At 38.4% G+C, this 20,456-nt stretch overlaps 1 protein-coding gene across 4 annotated transcripts in view; it reads right to left on the reverse strand.

The window, feature by feature from the left end:
- AlaRS-m (alanine--tRNA ligase, mitochondrial) overlaps positions 1–20,456 on the reverse strand; it is a 131,568-nt gene that overhangs the window by 50,158 nt on the left and 60,954 nt on the right. For all 4 annotated transcript variants that reach the window (XM_076189503.1, XM_076189505.1, XM_076189504.1 and 1 more), the window contains 2 exons: positions 19,207–19,357; positions 18,552–18,737 (listed from right to left, as the gene is read on the reverse strand). In XM_076189503.1, the coding sequence (XP_076045618.1) occupies positions 18,552–18,737; positions 19,207–19,357 (337 nt within the window). The remainder of the gene's footprint in view (positions 1–18,551; positions 18,738–19,206; positions 19,358–20,456) is intronic.

Here is a 20,456-nt window from a genome sequence, read left to right on the forward strand (position 1 = left end):
TTAGGTATGCCCAAGAAAATTCCGCGGTGTTCCAACACGTCAGTTCCAAAAATCAGTCTTGACTGGGACAAGGCCAAAATTTTGTAGTTTTAGAAGAAAAATTGTTGAATCAGCCTTAATCGAAGAATATCCGAGCTTCAATATCTCCAAAGGTCAATGGTCCCCGGACATCATCGCACGGCTAGCTGTGAGCCACTTGATTAAGAATTATCACCCTCCTGACCCTTCTTCCCGCCCTTTCTCACGACTTCACACCTCCACCCACACATCCCCTCACCTCTGACTCCGCCCTGCGTGACGGGTCGTCCTGTTTTAACTCTGCGTGTTCCCCTTCTACTCATATCTCATTGTACTTATGCCTCTGCAAATTCTTGTAATCTGTACTTTCCTGAAGAGGGCTACAGCTATTAGCCGAAATATAGAAGTTACACATTTTTCTAAAGTTTCCTTTTTATTCCGGCTGTGGGTTCTTCGTGATTATTAATTACATATGTGCCACAACATTTTGTCAAAGTCATACATACATATATATATATATATATATATATATATATATATATATATATATATATATAGATAGATACATGAGATTATTAGGTGGGGAAGGGTGAACGAGGATGGGTTGGGGAATATTTATTGTTCCAACGTTACGACCACCATGGTCTTCTTCAGAGGACTGGCTGGATTACACTTGGATCACAATTTCCTACTATAGTTCATCCGACAATACTTCGCAACGTTCAACCTACGTGAGTACATTTCATCGCAAACCCGATCGTTCTTTCCTCGAACCGCATTCGAGAACATCCCACGTCGGGGATACCACGGCGTCGTGTACGTCATCGTATGAGAAGCAGATCGTCGGGTGCACGACGCCATCGGGGACCTCATGAGCTTCTTGAATATCTACCGGAGACGAAACGTCCGGGTATGACCCTAACTCCCGGACCTTCCCCGGATCCTTCCGGACATCTCAGACCTCTCGGAACTCTTCTGTCTCCGGAGAGCCGTCGATCCACGAAACAGCTTTTTCGTGGCCCGGATCATAACCCCTTCGGCCCAGAGGTCCTTATGTTACTTGCCCGGACAACCTTCGATATCCCAAGTGTGATTAACCTGCCAAACCACTTCCCCCTCCCCCCCTCTACAAGGTCGTTAGAACCACTCTTTTGTCACAGGTCAGTTTTTTTTAAGAGACTTTCAGTTCTGCGAATTAATGAGAGAGAGACTGGAAGGAGGCTGGAGGATGAGTGAGAGTGAGAAAGGAAAAGGAAGAAAGAGAGAGAGAGAGAGAGAGAGAGAGAGAGGGGGGGTATAGAGAGACTGGAAATAAGGCTGAGGGGTGAGTGAGAGTGAGAAAAGAAAGAAATAAAGAAAGAGAGAGAGAGATAGACTGGAAGTGCGGCTCGTAGGGTGAGTGTGAGAGTGGAAATGAGGACCACCTCACCCCTCTCTCCTGGCGCAGACGAAGTGCCAGCACAAAATTGCCCTGTCCATATTTTGTATATATATATATATATATATATATATATATATATATATATATATATATATATATATATATACATATATATACATATATCAAAGTTAAATATAAGGTATATAAATAGACAAAAAAAATAATAATGATGATAATTTGTAAATAATCAGCGCTTCTATATAAAGTTTTGTTGCCATTGTAATAAAAAAATAACTCCATATTTCGAGGCCCAAAAATTAGAAACTGATTTAAAATTACTCTAACCTTAGAAAACGACTCCAAAACTTAAAATTACTCGGAATTATGAACGCGACTAAGAAGTCTGAAACGATACACAACACACAGGAGAGCGTATTCTATCTACACACGAATTTAACTCACGAACTCCGTGAACCTCATGGGGCAACTTAAGGGGCAAGTCAAGGGTGCAAGTTACACGGGGCAAGTTGAGAGGCAAGTCAAGCGTGCAAGTTACCCGGGGCAAGTTGAAAGGCAAGTCAAACGTCCAAGTTACATTAAGCAAGTTTTGAGGCAAGTCAAACGTGCAAGTTACTTTCCGTGTATCTGCATGACCAAAAAAAAAAAAATGCAGATATTTACACACGGCAAGTAACTTGTATGCTTGACTTGCACGCTTGACTTGCCTCTCAACTTGCCCCCTGTAAACGTGGACTAACTTCTATGCTTATGTGTCACCACTTCCGAGACCCCACCTCTTCGGCGCCAAGGATAGAAGCGCTGGTGGTTATTGACAACAACAGACAAGCCTGGAGGGAGTTAATCCTCGTTGTTGACAAGGAGGGACTAGTTTAGTAGACGCTACAGTTAGCTGCTGCAAGTTAACTTACCTAAATAAGGCTGAGGGGTGAGTGTTAACTTACCTAAGTAAGTGTTGACACTAGGATAGATTGGAGGCAAGTTGACTAACTCTCCGTTCACACTGGGCAAGTGTAAGTCGCTAGCAGTAACGGCCACTAGACTAGCATCGGGTCAGTACGGCTGTAGATAACTACGAGTACAATGACGATGATGATGATGATGATGATGATGATGATGATGATGAATCATCTTTGCCCTACTATACGAAAAAAAGTAAAGAAAAGAAAAGAAAAAACGCAAAACTGGAGCTATTCATTTGTAATATATATATAATTCTATATATATTTTTCCTGCTCAAAAGCTTAATCATTTCCGATGGGCTTTTTTACTTTTTCTGTTTTCTTTTTCTTTCTGTTTCTATCTATATTTTTTCTTTATATTTTCTATGGGCTTCTTACTTTTTTCTGTTTTCTACAATTTCATTGTACTTTCTGCAATTTTTCTATATCCTCCTTATTTTCATCTTATTTTCTTTCTTATGGGCTTTTTCACTTTATTTTTTCTCCTTATTTTCCTATGGGCTTTTTAACTTCTAATAATTTTCATTATCTCTTTTTTCTTTATTTTTTATCTTTCTCTTATTTTCACATTTCTATATCTTTTGTTTTCTTTTTTTTCTTTTCCAGATTTTCCTGGGCTTCACTTAGCTCCTCCAGGACTTGACGTCGCTACGGGTGCGGTACCAGGCGGGCGGCGTCCTCCATTGCGGTTCGGGCCTCCTCCAGGTCTGGTGATGGCCTCTGGAGTCTCGAGTCTTCCTCGGGCAGGACGACCTCCAGAGGCCCTTGTCTTCCTGGAGGGCAATGGAGGAGGAATGGGGAGCTCGTCTCCCGCGCGCCTGGTCACCCTCTGGAGCGACGTCATCGATGGGTAGGTCGAGGCCTACGCTCGAGGCTCCTCTTTCCTCTGCGAGGTAGCCCCTGCAATTGACGGCACCGCAGTTGATGCTACTCCCACAGGCGTCATGATCCTCCTTGACGCGGTCCATGAGGTCGTCAATCTCATGGACGCTCAAGCCTGGAGGAGTGTCGGGGCGTGGGCTTTTCGGGGCGTGGGCTTCTGTGTTTCCTTGGGGTCGCCCGATGACCCCTTTCGGCTCCAGAGGACATGGCCGTGGAGGCAATCGCCTCCACCGAGGAACCGGCTGCATTTCGAGGTTGGCCTCGAGGTCTCTTGGGCCGGAGGATCTTTGCGAGAGACTTCGCCACGACAGAGGCCCGAAGAGGCAGGCTCTCCTCCAGGAGAGCGCTCCGTTGCTGTCGGTTGTCATTCCTCTTCCGGCAAAAGCTCAGAGCTCCGGCAGAACGAGTGTCGGCGCATCATTCCATTCTTTGTATCTCCTTTTGCTCCTCAGTCCGTCGGGCGGTCGCCTGCAGTCGAGCATAAAACTCGGTGGTTCATGACTCAAAAAGAATCAGTTGGGTGTCTTTTGGTTAACAAATATATATATATATATATATATATATATATATATATATATATGTGTGTGTGTGTGTGTGTGTGTGTGTGTATTTACCTAGTTGTATTTTACGGGAAGGGGAGCTATGCTCGTGGTGTCCCGTCTTTATATCTCATTTTATCTAAACTATTTTTAAATTCATGTATTGTTTTTGGCACACACTACTTTCTCATCTAACTTGTTCCAAATGTCTATTACTCTGTGAGGAAAGCTATTCTTTTTCAGATCTCTTCTATAGCTGTCTTTCTTGATTTTCTTTCCGTGTCCTCTTGTATTTCTTTCATCCCATTTTATTAGATCCTCTCTATCAATTATTTCTATGCCTTTCATGATTCTGTAAATAGTTATCAAATCTCCTCTCTCTCTTATTTGCTCTAGTGTCTGTAGTTCAAGTTTTTCTAGTCTCTCTTCATATGATAGTTTTGAGAGTGTTGGTGCCAATTTTGTAATTGCTCTTTGTATTCTTTCAAGTTTTGTTATACATTTTTTTGTATTTGGTGACCACATTGTTGCTGCATATTCCAATCTTGGTCTTATCAAAGTGATTAATATTTTCTTCACCATTTCTTTTTCCAGGTATGTAAATGCCACTTTCATTGTTCATATTAAATTATAAGTTTCTCCAAAAATCTTGTTTATATGTTTCTTAGGTGACATATTATTCATAATAATGACTCCCAGGTCCTTCTCATTTTCTACTTTTTTTATTCCTTCTTCTCCCAATTTATATGATCCTTCTATCATTTTTTTGCTTTTTCCAAATTCCATTATACTACACTTTTTGGCATTGAACTCCATCTCCCACTTCCTACTCCATTCCCATACTTTATTGAGATCACTCTGTAGTGGCTCACAATCTTCTGTGTTCACTTTTTTTTAACAGTTTTGCGTCATCTGCAAAGAAGCTCATGTAACTTTCAATTTCTTTATCCATATCATTAATATATATATAGCAAACATTATTGGGGCCAAAACTGTTCCTTGGGGAATACCGCTTATTACTACATCCCAGTTAGAGTGTTTGTCTCTTATCACTACTCTCATTTTTCTTTCTTGCAAGAAGTCTTCCATCCATTTAAGGAGTTTGCCCTGTATTCCTCCTTCAGTTTCTAATTTCTTAAGTAACTTCTTATGTGGTACTTTGTCAAAAGCTTTTTTTAGGTCTGGAAATGCACAATCAGCCCATCCATCTCTTTCTTGTATTAGATCTATTAGTCTTGAATAGAAACATATTAAATTGGTGATGCATGATCGTCCTTGTCTGAATCCAAATTGCCTTGGATTTAGTACGTTGTTTTTTTTTCTAAATATTTTACCCATCTACTTTTGATAATTCTTTCACAAATTTTTGCTATTGTACTTGTTAGAGAGACTGGTCTATAGTTGGTAGGGTCTTCTTTATTTCCCCCTTTATATATAGGTACTATATTTGCTTTTTTCCAATCTTCTGGAACTTTTCCTTCTTTCAAGGAACTATTTATCATGCTATGTATTTCGTCTGCCAGTTCATTCCTGCATTCTTTCAAAATCTAGTTTGCTATTTCATCTGGTCCATATCGTTGCTGCATAATTCAATCTTGTTCTTATCAGGGTGATTAGGATTTTCTTCACCATTTCTTTATCCAGGTATGTAAATGCAACTTTGATTGTTCATATTAAATTATAAGTTTCTCCAAAAATTTTATTTATATGTTTCTCAGATGACATATTATTCATAACAATGACTCCCAGATCATTCTCATTTTCTACTCTTTTTATTCATTCTTCTCCCAATTTATATGCTCCTGTTAATCTGTTTTTGCTTTTTCCAAATTCCATTATACTACACTTTTTTGTATTGAACTCCATCTCCCACTTCCTACTCCATTCCTGTACTTTATTTAGATCTCTCTGTAGTGATTCACAATCTTCTTCAGTTTTCACTCTTTTCAGTAGTTTTGTATCATCTGCAAAGAAGCTCATATAGCTTTCAATTCCTTCATCCATATCATTAATATATATAGCAAACATTATTGGGGCCAGAACTGTTCCCTGCAGAACACTGCTTATTACTTCATCCCATTTTGAGTGCTGGTTTCTTATCACTACTCTCATTTTTCTTTCTTGCAAGAAGTCTTCCATCCAATTTAGTAGTTTGCCCTGTATTCCTCCTTTAGTTTCTAATTTCTTAAGCAACTTCTTATGTGGTACTTTGTCAAAAGCTTTCTTTAGGTCTAAAAATGCACAGTCCACCCATCCATCTCTTTCTTGTATTATATCTATTAGCCTTGAATAGAAACATATTAAATTGGTGACGCATGATCGTCCTTGTCTGAATTCAAATTGCCTTGGATTTAACACTTTGTTTTTTTCTAAATATTTTACCCATCTACTTTTGATAATTCTTTCACAAATTTTTGCTATTGTACTTGTTAGAGAAACTGGTCTATAGTTGGTAGGTTCTTCTTTATTTCCTCCTTTAAATATATATAGACACTATATTTGCTTTCTTCCAATCTTCTGGAACTTTTCCTTCTTTCAAGGAACTATTTAGTATGCTATGTATTTTGTCTGCCAGTTCATTCCTGTATTCTTTCAGTATCCAGTTTGCTATTTCATCTGGTCCATGCGATTTTCTGACATCAAGAGTACCCAAGTGTGTTAATATTTCATTCTTTGTTACTTCTATTTCTTCCATAGGGGGGACTTTCTCTTTCCATTCGTTCTCTTCAGGTTGTATGTTCTCCCTTGCAAATACTGATTTAAAATGTTTGTTCATAATTTCCGCCATTTCCATTTCCTCAGTGTATTCAACTCCCTCTTGTCTTAATTTCTCCAAGTCTTGTTTGTTTTTCAGTTTATTGTTTACAAATCTGTAGAATAGTTTTGGTTGATCTTTACACTTTTCTATGATATCTTTTTCATATTTTCTCTTTTCCTCTCTGCACGTTTGTACATATTCATTTCTATAACAGGTATATATTTTCCATTTTTCAGGTCTTCTGTCTTTTTTCCATCTGGTCCAGGCTTTGTCTCTTTTGTCTTTTAACTCCCTACAACTTTTGTTGTACCAGCATTTTACATATTCTTTTTCTTGTTTTTGTCTTGGGACATACTTTTCCACTCCTTTTTTGTAAATTTTTGTCAAAATATTCCATTTCTCTTCTACTGTTGTTTCTTCTTTGTATATTTCTTCCCAGTTTTCTTGTTGGAAGAATTCTCTTATTTTATCAAAGTTTGTTTTTTCATACATCATTCTTCCTTTTCTATATTGTTCATTTCTTTTCATATATTTTCTTCATTAAGTTCCAGTTCAATCAATATGTGGTCACTTTTACTTATTGGTGTTTTATATTCAATTTTGTCCACTATTCTAGGTTCAGATGTGATTATTAGGTCTAGTCTCGATGGCTCTTCTTCATTTCTATACCTAGTGTTCTCCTGTATCCATTGTGTCATTGTATGGTCAGTAACCATCTCAAGTAGAGCGTTTCCCCATGAGCCGTCTCCACCCTTTACTGTCATTTCTTCCCAGCTGATTTCTTTGCAATTAAAGTCACCCATCATAACTATTTTCCTCCCTCTTCCATTATCTTGTTTAATGTTATCTTTGTGTCCTCTAACATACTTTTATGTTCACTCTCTTTCCATGAGGCTGTTTTCGGGGGCACATAATTTATCATAAACTTTCTGCTCTTCTTATCTCTGTCTTCTACTTCCATCATTATCATCTCTACTGTATTCTTTTCATATATGACACACTTCAAGTTTATAACCTACTTAATAAGTAACATAACTCCACCCCCTTCCTTTTTCACTCTTTTTCTAATCCAATAATTATATTCATCGTGTCCTACACTGATGGGTGGTAGTTGACCTTTTAATTTTGTTTCTACAATTCACATTATGTCTGGATCTTTTTCTTTCAAATAATCATTCAGCTCATTCAATCCTGTTACTAATCCATCTATATTTGTGTAAGACACTCTTAGTTTTCTGCCACTTCCATTGTGTTCTCTGTTTCCCTTTTGTTTTTCTCTTGTATGTCGACTTTCTTTAGTTTCATATTCACTACTCTCCAATAGAATCTCTCTTTTTCTGACTCCGTTCTTATCTCGTTTTTTTCCTTAGCTTCAAGTCTTTTCTGTTTTTCTTCCTCTCTTTCCTCTTTATTCATTTCCCTTTTTATCCATACCTTTTTATATTGTTCACTTGTTGCTAGTTTCCCTGTTTTGGATAAGATATTCTCAGCCGTAGTTTGTGACCTGAATTTAATCTTAATTGGTCTGGTCTTGTCTGTACTATATTTCCCGAGCCTGAATTTCTCTTCGATTTGTTTCATTATTTCTGGTTCATCTTCCTGAACTAATTCTAGTAAATTTCTTACTTTTTCATTTTCCTCTTTGATTCTTGTGGTTCTATCTGGGTTATGTTTCTCTTCCATTCCTAATATAATTATACATTTCTTTCTGTCTGCTAAGTCTCATACTATATTCTCCTTCTGTCTCATCACTTTAATAACTGAGTTTTCAGTTTGTTCATTCATTTGCTGTCTGATTATGTCAGTGAATGCAACTTTGCTATTTTCTTGGATTTTTTTCCAACCCTCCTTGTTCTCTTTATTATTCTCCTTTAAGACTTTATTCTCTTCTTTTACTTCTTTTAACTGTTTTTTTAATTCTTCAATTTCCTTAGTTAAGTTTTTGTTCGCCTTCTCTAGTTCTTCCAATTTTTCAACCCTCTGTACAATGTTGTTAACATGACCGAACCTACGCTCCAAGTCCTCGATCATCTTATCGACCTTCTCTTCTAGTCTTGTCAGTCCCCCCCCACCCTCTTTAAATCCCTGGAAAGTATTCTCATCACTTTCTACTGAATTGCTCTTATCTATACTTCTAATCTTTACATTTTTATTAGACATTTCATCGTTGCTCAGCTGGTCGGGGGGCCGTTTGTTTACCTTTCGCCTGTCTGCCTGGGCCAAGTCCTCTCCTTCCTCATTTCCTTCCATTTCCCTCAGCAATCCCTCCCCTTCTCCTCTTTCCCTACTTTCCCACTACCCCACGAGCAATTTCCCCCCCACCCTGTAAATACCATAGGCACTTCTCTTTGCGTTGGGATCCACGAAACTTCAATTTTCTTCAGAACGTCTTCTAAGCCGTCTGTTCGTTGAAGTGTGTGTGTGTATACATACATACAAATATATAATGTGTGTGTGCATGTGTATACATACATACATACATACAATCACGAAGAACCCACACTCGGAATAAAAAGGAAACTTTAGAAGAATGTGTAACTTGCCTTGGACCGGGAAATCAACCTCATCAAAAGGCAACTTTTGAATTTGGCATACCCGTCCTGGTTCTTGGATCAAGCCCTCAGCAAGGCTAGAGCGAGTCACCTTAAAAATTCAGTTCCCACCACACAACCCTCTTTCAAAGATGTTTTAAAAATTCCATATTGTAACTCCATCAGTTCTTCTTTTAAATTAATTCCCAACAAGTGTCTCACAGTTACCTATCATTATCCTAACTCGGTTCACAAACAAATTGTCAATGTTCATCACCTTGTAAAGATTGTGATTTAGTTTACCTTGGTCAGACTGGAAGGGATCTTAACACCAGGTTAACCCCTTCCATACGGTGCCGCACACGTAGGCGTCATGGGGAGCGAGTGTATTCGCGAGGCTGCCATATCGGCGTCTTGATTATATTTATTGTAGTCGCCCCTCCATAATAACATTCTTTCTAATTCTTTTGTAATCGCATTTTCTATGGTTATCAAAATTCACGGGTGAAGAGAGAACGATCGATATAAGCGGTGACTATATTTTATGATGCGAGTATTATTACGACACGTCGTACGGCTGGCATTGGTTGCTGCCACCGAGATCTAAGTCCATGACGCCTACGTGTGCGGCACCGTATGGAAGGGGTTAATGGAGCACAAAAGATCCGTTAGGAATGCCCAAGAAAATTCCGCGGTGTTCCAACATGTCAGTTCCAAAAATCAGTCTTGACTGGGACAAGGCCAAAATTTTGTAGTTTTGGAAGAAAAATTGTTGAATCAGCCTTAAGGGGGTACGCGACACCTGGAGGTCATTTTCTAAACTATTTTGAGGTAAATAGGTATCCATGTTGCCTACATTTTAGGTGAAACAGAATGATGTATGTACACATGTACATATGTACACATGTACGTATACCAGTAGCGACATTTAAAAGTGCACAGCACCATAATACGTGGACCAATTTGTTTTATATTTTGGCTATGATTAGTCAGTAGGCACACCTAGGGCCGGTCATTGAGTAATTGAACAATTTCCTTTATACTTTTGCATACAGGCATTTCAATTTTAATGTCCGGCAAAAATCGTGAAAAATAATTTTTTTTTGGTCTTGTTTCCATTATTACTCCGAACTCTTTCATCCTATTCAAAATATTCGAACGATCGGCCCTAGCAGTTACTAAAAGTAATATTCCCTGTAAGTTTCATCTAAATCTGATGTATTTTAGATTTTTTATGATTAAAAAAAGTAAAAAAATATCGAACGGAGATATGGCAACTTGAAATATAGATATATCTGTACCTTGCTTATAGTTTCACCAATTTGACTGATTTTTTCATGGCTTAATTCTTATTATATAATGAGTAAGTACAGTAAAAATCATCAACATATTTTAATTATAAGTACTTTAAATACTGAAAAACTAAAGTATAAGTATATCACAGTAGTGACGACGCACAGACGACACCATCATATAATTTGCTTTTTTGCACCTTTGGCGGTTTCTTCATATGAAACCTCACTGCTGGGGGTCTTCAGGGTATCTAAATCATTGGAAAGAGGTTTATTTTCCAGCAGTGGGCACCTTCTCTTTCCTCATCAGATTCCCCTCACCAATCTATGTTGGTAGGGCACCCCCTCCAGCATCATATGATGTCCCTTCTTCTCTCTTCTTCCTGTATAGCCTTGATCTTTTTCCTCTTGCTTTCTTCTTTGGATTTAATCTTCCTCTTTGAATTGTTTAGTCTAATGTTGTCCTTTACCTCTGTCACTGTCACAGAGGTGCAGGTGAGGGCGGTGGTGGAGTGAGAGGTGGTGAGGTCTTGGCTAGTCGTCTTTGACTGCTTGCCATCTTTAACTGCTGTTTTTTGTCATTGTGGATGTTCTTTTGTTCTTTTTGCTACCAATGATGACTGTACTAAAGAGTAATATGTACTAGCTAAAGTAATAGATTGCAATGAGAGCTCATGAGACATGCGCACTTTTCCTTTCAGAGCTAGCCGGTAACTGACGCTTAGCTTCGCTCAAAGTTGGCAAAACTTCTCCCTCCACCTTCCTCCCTTCCCCTCCACCATCGTACTGGCCATTGAAGCACTGGGGAGCGTAAATTCAATCAAATTTCAACGTTATTCGATGCGCCTGAAGGTCCTAAATGGCACGCCTCTATCTAGTGTGGGTTGCGCCTTTAACTCTGTCCCTATAAACCTCACCAAGACCTTTAAATTGCGCGCGGCTGGAAAATTATTTGTCGGGATTTATTTCTAAATGGTATACGAACATTTTGAACACAGTTTTGAAAAATGCCATATCTTGACCAAATTCACCCCCCCCAGGTGTCGCGTACCCCCTTAATTGAAGAATGTCCGAGCTTGAATATCTCCAAAGGTCAATGGTCCCCGGACATCATCGCATGGCTAGCTGTGAGCCACTTGGTTAAGAATTATCACCCTCCTGACCCTTCTTCCCGCCCTTTCTCACGACCTCACACCTCCACCCACACATCCCCTCACCTCTGACTCCGCCCTGCGTGACGGGTGGTCCTGTTTTAACTCTGCGTGTTCCCTTTCTACTCATATCTCATGGTACTTATGCCTCTGCAAATTATTGTTATCTGTACTTTCCTGAAGAGGGCTACAGCTATTAGTGGAAATATAGAAGTTACACATTCTTCTAAAGTTTCCTTTCTATTCCGACTGTGGGTTCTTCGTGATTATTACTTACATATGTGCCACAACAATTTGTCAAAGTGATACATACATACATATATATATATATATATATATATATATATATATATATATATATATATATATATATATATATATATATATATATATATATATATATATACATGAGATTATTAGGTGGGGAAGGGTGAACGAAAATGGGTTGGGGAAAGTTTATTGTTCCAACGTTACGACCACCATGGTCTTCAGAGGACTGGCTGGATTACACTTAGATCACAATTTCGTACTATAGTTCATCCGACAATACTTCGCAACGTTCAACCTACGTGAGTACATTTCATCGCAAACCTGATCGTTCTTTCCTCGAACCGCATTTGAGAACATCCCACATCGGGGATACCATGGCCTTGTGTACGTCATCGTATGAGATGCAGATCGTCGGGTGCACGACGCCATCGGGGATCTCATGAGCTTCTTGAGTATCTATCGGAGACGAAACGTCCAGGTATGACCCTAACTCCCGGACCTTCCCCGGATCCTTCCGGACATCTCAGACCTCTCGGATATCTTCTGCCTCCGGAGAGCCGTCGATCCATGAAACAGCTTTTTTGTGGCCCGGATCATAACCCCTTCGGCCCAGAGGTCCTTATGTTACTTGCCCGGACAACCTTCGATGTCCCAAGTGGGATGTACCTGCCAACCCACCTCTCCCTCCCTCCCCCCTTCCTCCGCTCCCCCCCTCTACAAGGTCGTAAGAACCACTCTTTTGTCACAAGTCAGTTTTTTAAGAGACTTTCAGTTCTGTGAATTAATGAGAGAGAGACTGGAAGGAGGTTGGGAGGGTGAGTGAGAGTGAGAAAGGAAAAGAGAGAGAGAGAGAGAGAGAGAGAGAGAGAGAGAGAGAGAGAGAGAGAGAGAGAGGGATAGAGAGACTGGAAATAAGGCTGAGAGGTGAGTGAGAGTGAGCAAAGAAAGAAATAAAGAAAGCGAGAGAGAGATAGACTGGAGGTGAGGCTCGTAGGGTGAGAGTGAGAGAGAGTGGAAGTGAGGCTGGGAGGGTGAGAGTGAGAAAGGAAAAGAGTGAGAGAGAGAGAACTGGGAGTTTCTTTGAAGTGATCTCTGGTTAAGATCTAGGTTGTGGTGTTCCATAGAGGGCACAAAAGTAGAAAAAAATTCATAATAAAAAAATAAACGAACAAATTATATAAACAAATAAATATATAAAATAAAACAAAATGAATAAATGAACAAACAAATAAAGATATACTGCATGTTGGTGGTGACATCATGCCTGACGTCGTAACACATGTGTGACACATAGAAACAAGGAAAACCATCTTATGGACTGGAAGAATGCAGAGCTGCTGATACAAGAACCAGACAAAATCTGCAGGAAGTGTTTAGAAGCAGTAATCATTCAAGGAACGAACACTATTGAACAAAACAGGGGCATGTTTAACCCATTAAACTCCAATGACAAGATTCTTGTCATCGGAGTTTAATGGGTTAACATCTTGCCCCACATAATTCCCCTAATACCCATGGCCAGGAAAAATTTTAAATATTTAAACCACCCTTTGTGAACATTTCGCCCACGGATGTTTGGGCTAGCATTCTCAACCTTTCCCAGTGTTTAATCCCGCCCCCCCTTCTCCTCCTCCTCCTCCTTCCCCCTTCTTTTCTCTCCCCGTTCCCTCCTTTCCCCTTATTTAATCTCAAGCATACGTATCTCAACTTGTACTTGAAAAAGCTGTAATAAGCGAAACGTTATACAAATAAAGGCTCTGTCCTCATATGGTGTTTAACTCGAAAAAACTTATGACATGATAAACAGGAAGGCACTATGGGAGGTATTGCAGATATATGGGATAGGAGGAAAACTTTTAAGAGCAGTCAAGAGTTTTTACAAGAGGAAAGGAGAGAGTGCATGGTTTGGGGTAAAGGTAGGACTTCACCAGGGATGTATTATGTCACCTTGGCTGTTCAATTTATACATGGATGGGGTGGTGTGAGCGGTAAACACAAGGATAATGGTAAAGGAAAATGGAAAAGAATTGGAGATAAGCAAATTATTGTTGGCTGATGACACTGTGCTTGCAGCAGGATCTGAGGAGGGATTAAGTAAGTTAGTGGCAGAGTTTCGGGAAGTTGTACAAAAGAAGGAAGTTGAAGATAAATATGGGTAAAAGGTGATGAGATGTACAAGGGGAGAATATGGTAGCAAATTGAAAGTGAGTATTAAGGGAGAGAGACTGGAGGAAATGAATAGTTTTAGATATTTGGGGGCGAATATAGCAGGACAGAGAGGAGTGGAGGTAGAGGTAGAATGTAGATTGTGAGACGGAAGTGTAATGAGAAATAGACATTTGGGAATGAATGCTATGAGATTGTATGAAGGAGTGATTGTACCAACAGCACTGTATGGGGCAGAAACATGGACCATAAGAGAGGAAGAGTTTAAATGTATTTTACCTAGTTGTATCTACCTAGTTGTATTTTGCAGGAGAAGAGCTATGCTTGTAGTGACCTGCAGTTTTATCTTTCTGCATCTAGTTCTTTCTTAAAATCATGTATAGTTTTAGCACTCACTGTTTTGTCTTTCAATTTGTTCCATGTATCTATTACTCTGTGGAAAGCTGTTCTTTTTCAGATCTCTTCTGTAACTGTCCTTCTTAAGTTTCTTCTTGTGTCCTCTTGTATTTCTTCTGTCCCATTTTAGTAGGGGTGTCCCATTTTAGTAGGGGTGTGGAGTGTATTCAGGGATGGAATGGGTGGGAATGATTTTATGCCTTTTCCTTTTTGGCTACCTCCCTTGTAAGGGGAAAAAAGCCTTGGTATATGTATGTAATCCTATCAAGTATTTCTATCCCTTTCATAATTTTGTAGATGGTTATCAAATTGCCTCTTTCTCTCCTTTGCTCCAGAGTTGATAAATTTAGTTTGTCCAATCTTTGTATGTCATCTTTGTCATTGCTGTATGAATTCTTTCTAGTTTATCTATGGTTTTTTTTTTTTTTTTTTTTTTTTTTTTTTCTAGGTGTCCATAGTGAAGCTGCATATTCTAATTTTGGTCTTACCAGTATAACTAGTATTCTTTTTACCATTTCCTCGTCCATGTAGTCAAAGGCCACTTTCATTGATCTTATTAAATTGTAAGTTTCTCCAACTATTTTGTTTACATGTTTGTCTGGTGTCATGTTGTTTGAGATAATTACTCCTAGGTCTCTTTATGAGTTTACTTTTGTAATTTCTTTTGTACCAATTTTGTATTGACCTGATATTCTATTTTTGCTTTTTCCAAATTCCATTATACTACATTTCTTAATGTTAAAATTCACTTCGTTCTTTATACTCCATTTCCAGACTTTGTCCAGGTCTTCTCAAAAAGATTTGCAATCTTTTTCTGTACTTACTCTCTTCAATAGTTTCACATCATCTGCAAAGAAGTTTATATAACATTCGATGCCTTCATCCATGTTGTTTATATAAACAGCAAACATTATTGGAGCCAATACAGAGCCTTGGGGGACTCCACTTATCATATTTACCCAATTTGAGTTCTTTTCTCTAAGTACCACTCTCATTTTTCTTCCGTTCAAGAAGTCTTTCATCCATTCCAATAATTTTCCCTGTATTCCACCTATTGTTTCAATTTTTCTTAGTAGCTTTTTGTGTGGTACTTTGTCAAAAGCCTTTTGTAAGTCCAAGAAGGCACAGTCTGCCCAACCATATCTTTCTTTTATTATTTCTACCAATCTTGAGTAAAAGCATATTAAGTTTGTAGTACATGATCTTCCACTTCTAAATCCAAATTGGTTGGGGTTTAGTATGTTGTTCTCTTCCAAGTGTTTAGTCCATTTATTTTTGATAACTCTTTCGCATATTTTTGCAATTGTGCTTGTAAGGGATACTGGTCTATAGTTTGTTGGATTTTCTTTATCTCCTCCCTTATATATTAGTACAACATTTGCATTTTTCCAATCTTGTGGTACTTTTCCTTCTTTGAGTGAGAAGTCAATTATCTTGTGTATTTTATCTGTGAGTTCATCTATACATTCTTTTAATATCCAGTTCGCTATTCTGTCTTGCTCATATGACTTTCTGACATCAAGTTTCTTTATTTGGTCCCTTATTTCTTTCTGTGTCACCGTTATTTCTTTCATTTTGGGGGATCCTTCTTGGTGTTCTTCATCCCACATTTGTGAGCTTTCAACTGTAAATACAGACCTAAAGTGTCTGGTCATTACTTCAGCCATTTCTACATCTTCTATGTATTCTTTATTTCCTTCACGCAGTTTCACTATTTCATGTTTGTCTTTTAGTTTATCGTTTACATATCTGTAAAATAGTTTAGGTTGGTCTTTGCATTTGTCTATTATATCTTTTTCATAGTTTCTTTTTTCCTCTCTGCGTATGTCTACATATTCATTTCTCAGTTTGATGTATGTTTGCCATTTAGTCACTTTTTTGTCTCTTTTCCATCTTTTCCAGGCTTTGTCTCTTCTATCTTTTGCATCGCTACATTTTATATTATACCAGCACTTTATGTACACCCTTTTCTGTTTCTGCTTAGGTACATGTTTATCTGTTCCCTCCTTATATATTTCTTTAAAAATGTTCCATTTCTCTTCCATCCTTGTTTCATGCTTTGCAAATTTTTCCCAACTAGCATTTTGAATTTCTTTTTCTAAGTTTTACAAAGTCAGTTTTGTTGTACATTAATCTTCCTTCTCTATGTTTCTCATTTCTTCTCACAATATTTTGTTCCTTATGCTCGAACTCTATTAGTATGTGGTCACTCTTCCCAGTTGGTGTCTCATAATTTATTTCTTCCACAATTTCAGGCTCAGAAGTGAATATCAATTCTAGTCTTGATGGTTCTTCATTGTGTCTGTATCTAGTATTTTCTTTGACCCATTGAGTCAATGTATAATCAATGGTCAGATCCAGTAGGACGTCCCAGAGTTCCTCTCCACCTTTTATTGTCAATTCTTCCCAATTTATTTCCTTTGTATTAAAGTCACCCATAATTATTATGTTTTCTCCATATTTCAGTGTCTCGGTTAATTCATTCTTGGTGTCTTCCAGTAATTTTGAGTGTTCGCTGTCAGTCCAAGCCTAAGTTTTTGGGGGCACATATGTACTTTCTGCTTTTCATACTGCTATTTTTGACTCTAATTGTGATCAATTCCACATTATCCTTACCTTCTGTTGCCTTTATTACATTTAGGTGGAGGTAGAATGTAGATTGTGAGCAGGCGCAGATACAAGCCCCCCCCCCCCCAACACCCCGAGTATGGTACACATTCATAATCAGTCAGTACTTGTATGTGATGGGGTATGTTGTTTTCGTCAAACATTTGATTCATTTGTGAAGGCAGCCGCGTAGGTTTTTCTGTTTGTATCTGCTTGTAGAATTTGAAGGTGTCAACTTTTCATTTGGCATCATTGTCTCATTGTTTACTCCGCGCCTTGCGCACCAACTATGTCGCATCGGTTGGGCAAATGTAAACAGATGTCTTGCGAATTCTTTCAGGTTGGCATGTTGTAATGTAACTTGCAAAACAGTGCGTTGTTTTTGTGTTTGAGCAGCAGTTAATGAAGGCAAAGGTCATCGTCCAGCAGCCTCATTTCAGACAAAACCCAAACTTCTGAATTTACTGGAATATTACGGTAGCAATGATGCGGACAGCAAGCCAACAGCATTATTCTTGGGGTTAAAATATCGCCGTGTTTCAAGTATCGGTTATCGGTTAACATTCCTGGATCAGCGCCTGATTGTGAGAAGGAAGTAAATGCCTAGGGGGATTAAAAAGTGTAATGAGAAATAAACATTTGGGAATGAATGCTATGTGGATATTGTATGAAGGAGTGATTGTACCAACAGCACTGTATGGGGCAGAAACATAAGAGAGAAAGAGTTTAAATGTGTTTGAGATGAAATGCCTGAGAAGTATGGTAGGGGTTACTAGGCTGGATGAAGTGAGAAATGAGGAGGTAAGGAGGAGAGTGGGAATGGAAAAGGGGTTGAGAGATAGGGTTGATGAAAGAGTATTGGGATGGTTTGGACACATGGAAAGAATGAGTGAAGAAAGATTAGTAAAAGAGGTGTGGAAGGCAGAGGTAGAAGGAGTGAACATGAGGGGGCAACCAAGGATGAGAGGGATGGATAGGGGTAAAAGGGGTATTGGGAAAGACGGGAATATCTGTTGAGGAAGGGAGAAAACAAAAGATAGGGGTGAGTGGAGAATGGTTGTGTAAAGATGATGCTGTGATGCATAGAAGGGAGTGGGTGGGGGATGGGAGAGTGAGGGAGTATGTGTGAATGATATTTTGATGCAACCCAAAGGGATTTCCCCCTGTCTTCTCTTTTTCTGCATGAGGGGATGGAGGGGGGGGGTTGCAGACTAAATGAAAAGATCTTGCTGTGGATGTGCTATGTCTTGCTATATTGCCTCTGACCCAGGGCAGTGGGCAATACGCAGGGATGACCTGTTTTTGGCTACCTCCCTTGTAAGGGGGAAAAGGTCATTGTATATGTATGTAGGTATATATACATATATATATATATATATATATATATATATATATATATATATATATATATATATATATATATATATATATATATAGTAGATAGACCCTATCTCAAACCAACATTTGTGTTAAACACCTTACTCTTTTTATGTACCATTCCCACACAAGCTACATCCATCATAAGTTTTTGACCCCACTCCATACAGATAAGAACGTAAAAGTAAAATATTAAAACTTACCTGTGGCACAGTACATCTACCAACAACTATTCCTTCTGCAAATGCCAGCACCAGTGTTGGGTGAGCTGCAGTAATTCTAGTAGCTTTGCTTAGGACTGCCTTGTTCGACCCAAAATGAGTATTGATGATGTGGACTACAGGACCATTCTTGTGGTTCTTCAATACACTTTCCATTTCTTTTACCATCTGTGAGAAAGAGAGCACACCTACTGTATCTGTCTTTCTCTGATTAGATCAATCAATTAATATGTTGCCCCAAGTCTCTCCTGCAGAAGATCCATGGTTCCAAGGAAACCATGATATCTACTCTGAATATCTTTCATGTAAGAAGGTAGTTAAGTCACCAACTGGAGGAACCATTCAAAATAACCTCTATTTAAATTTTTCTCAATATTTATCTATTTTCATAAATAAAATGGTTTAAAGGATACACAATGTGTGTTTCTTTTAGTTATATACCTTGTATATATAAAAAGAGTCCAGGGGTATTTCTATGGGGAACAGCAATTATTAATGTTTTTTTTAACATTTGTGGGGGGTCTGTGTCCCTAAACTACCATGTATGTTAAGGGTTGCAAGATTATTACCTTATGGAAACCTACTAAGTGGCAACTTCTTAAGAAACTTCATCTCTGCTCTAGGAAGATACGCTTACCTGATCATTTGCATCCTTGCGTTTGATGTTCCTGATTTGTCTCTGCATAATGTCAACTTCTTGGTTTATTTTATGTTGTACTCTATAAGGAAGGACTTTCTCTTTGTTATGCAAAATCCACTGACTCAGCTCATCTTGTAAGGTTGATAATCTGAGGGAAGACAATGGATCTTGAGTCACACTACTCATGTACTGAGAGTTCTCATTACAGGTTGAAGTTCCAAAAGTCGGCATTGTTGGGACCTGGGCTGTGTCAACTTCAGGAATTTTCCTACTTTTGGAAAGCTAATATATTGTATATAAACCATACTTTTTTAATTTATGCAGCCACCCATCACTGTATTGGCATTTGTAATCTAACTTAAGACTTTCATGGAAAATTTTGGCCTGGGTTGTCACCACCTTACCAGAAATTTTCATTCCTTCACTGTGATGCTGTCGTATCCACTGTATCAAAGCTTTCTCTAAGTCTTCAATTTTATCATGCTTCATAGTTTTACGTATGTAAATACATTCTAATGTTCCACTTTTAGCATAATAATCCTTCAATTGTGTTTTCTGTTTCTTCAAGTTGTACACAGCGGAAGAACCGACATGGAAAATATCACACAACTTATGCACCTTCTCAAAAGGTCTATTTTTTCACTTATACTCAACACTATTCTTTCTCTCTTTAGCAGGCTTACTAAAGGGTGTTCCTGCACATTTGGGTGGCATATATAACAGCAAAAAGATACAATAATGTCCGAAAACAGAGCACAACATATGGGACAGTGCAGCACTGATCACAACAATGACCAAACTTTGTGGTAAAGAATGTGGGCTGGCATGGCAGAGCGTGTGTCACCCACCCGTGGTGGCGGTTTGCCAAAATAATGCCGAGTAGTGGGAGCTTTTACTGTATGATAGAATGTGATAGAATTTGTTCTATTCGTACCGAGTGTTGGGAGTTTCTGAGTAAAGGTATGCTGACTTTGGGAACTTCAACCTGTATTTGGAACAGAAAAGTTCCAAAATCTAGTAAATTCTGGATACCAATAGCACTTTTTAACATTTTTAAGAAATGGAATTTTTTGGAATCTGGAAAGAGGTGGTTTTGCTCCAAAGGTTGGAGATTTCTGAATTTAGAGATTCCAAACAAAGAACTATCTGCATGCATATATATATATATATATATATATATATATATATATATATATATATATATATATATATATATATATATATATATATATATATATACCAATCAA

Source organism: Oratosquilla oratoria, chromosome 8 (genome assembly GCF_046742065.1).
Source record: "Oratosquilla oratoria isolate Oo_2021 chromosome 8, ASM4674206v1, whole genome shotgun sequence".
In the NCBI taxonomy this organism is placed as follows: domain Eukaryota; kingdom Metazoa; phylum Arthropoda; class Malacostraca; order Stomatopoda; family Squillidae; genus Oratosquilla; species Oratosquilla oratoria.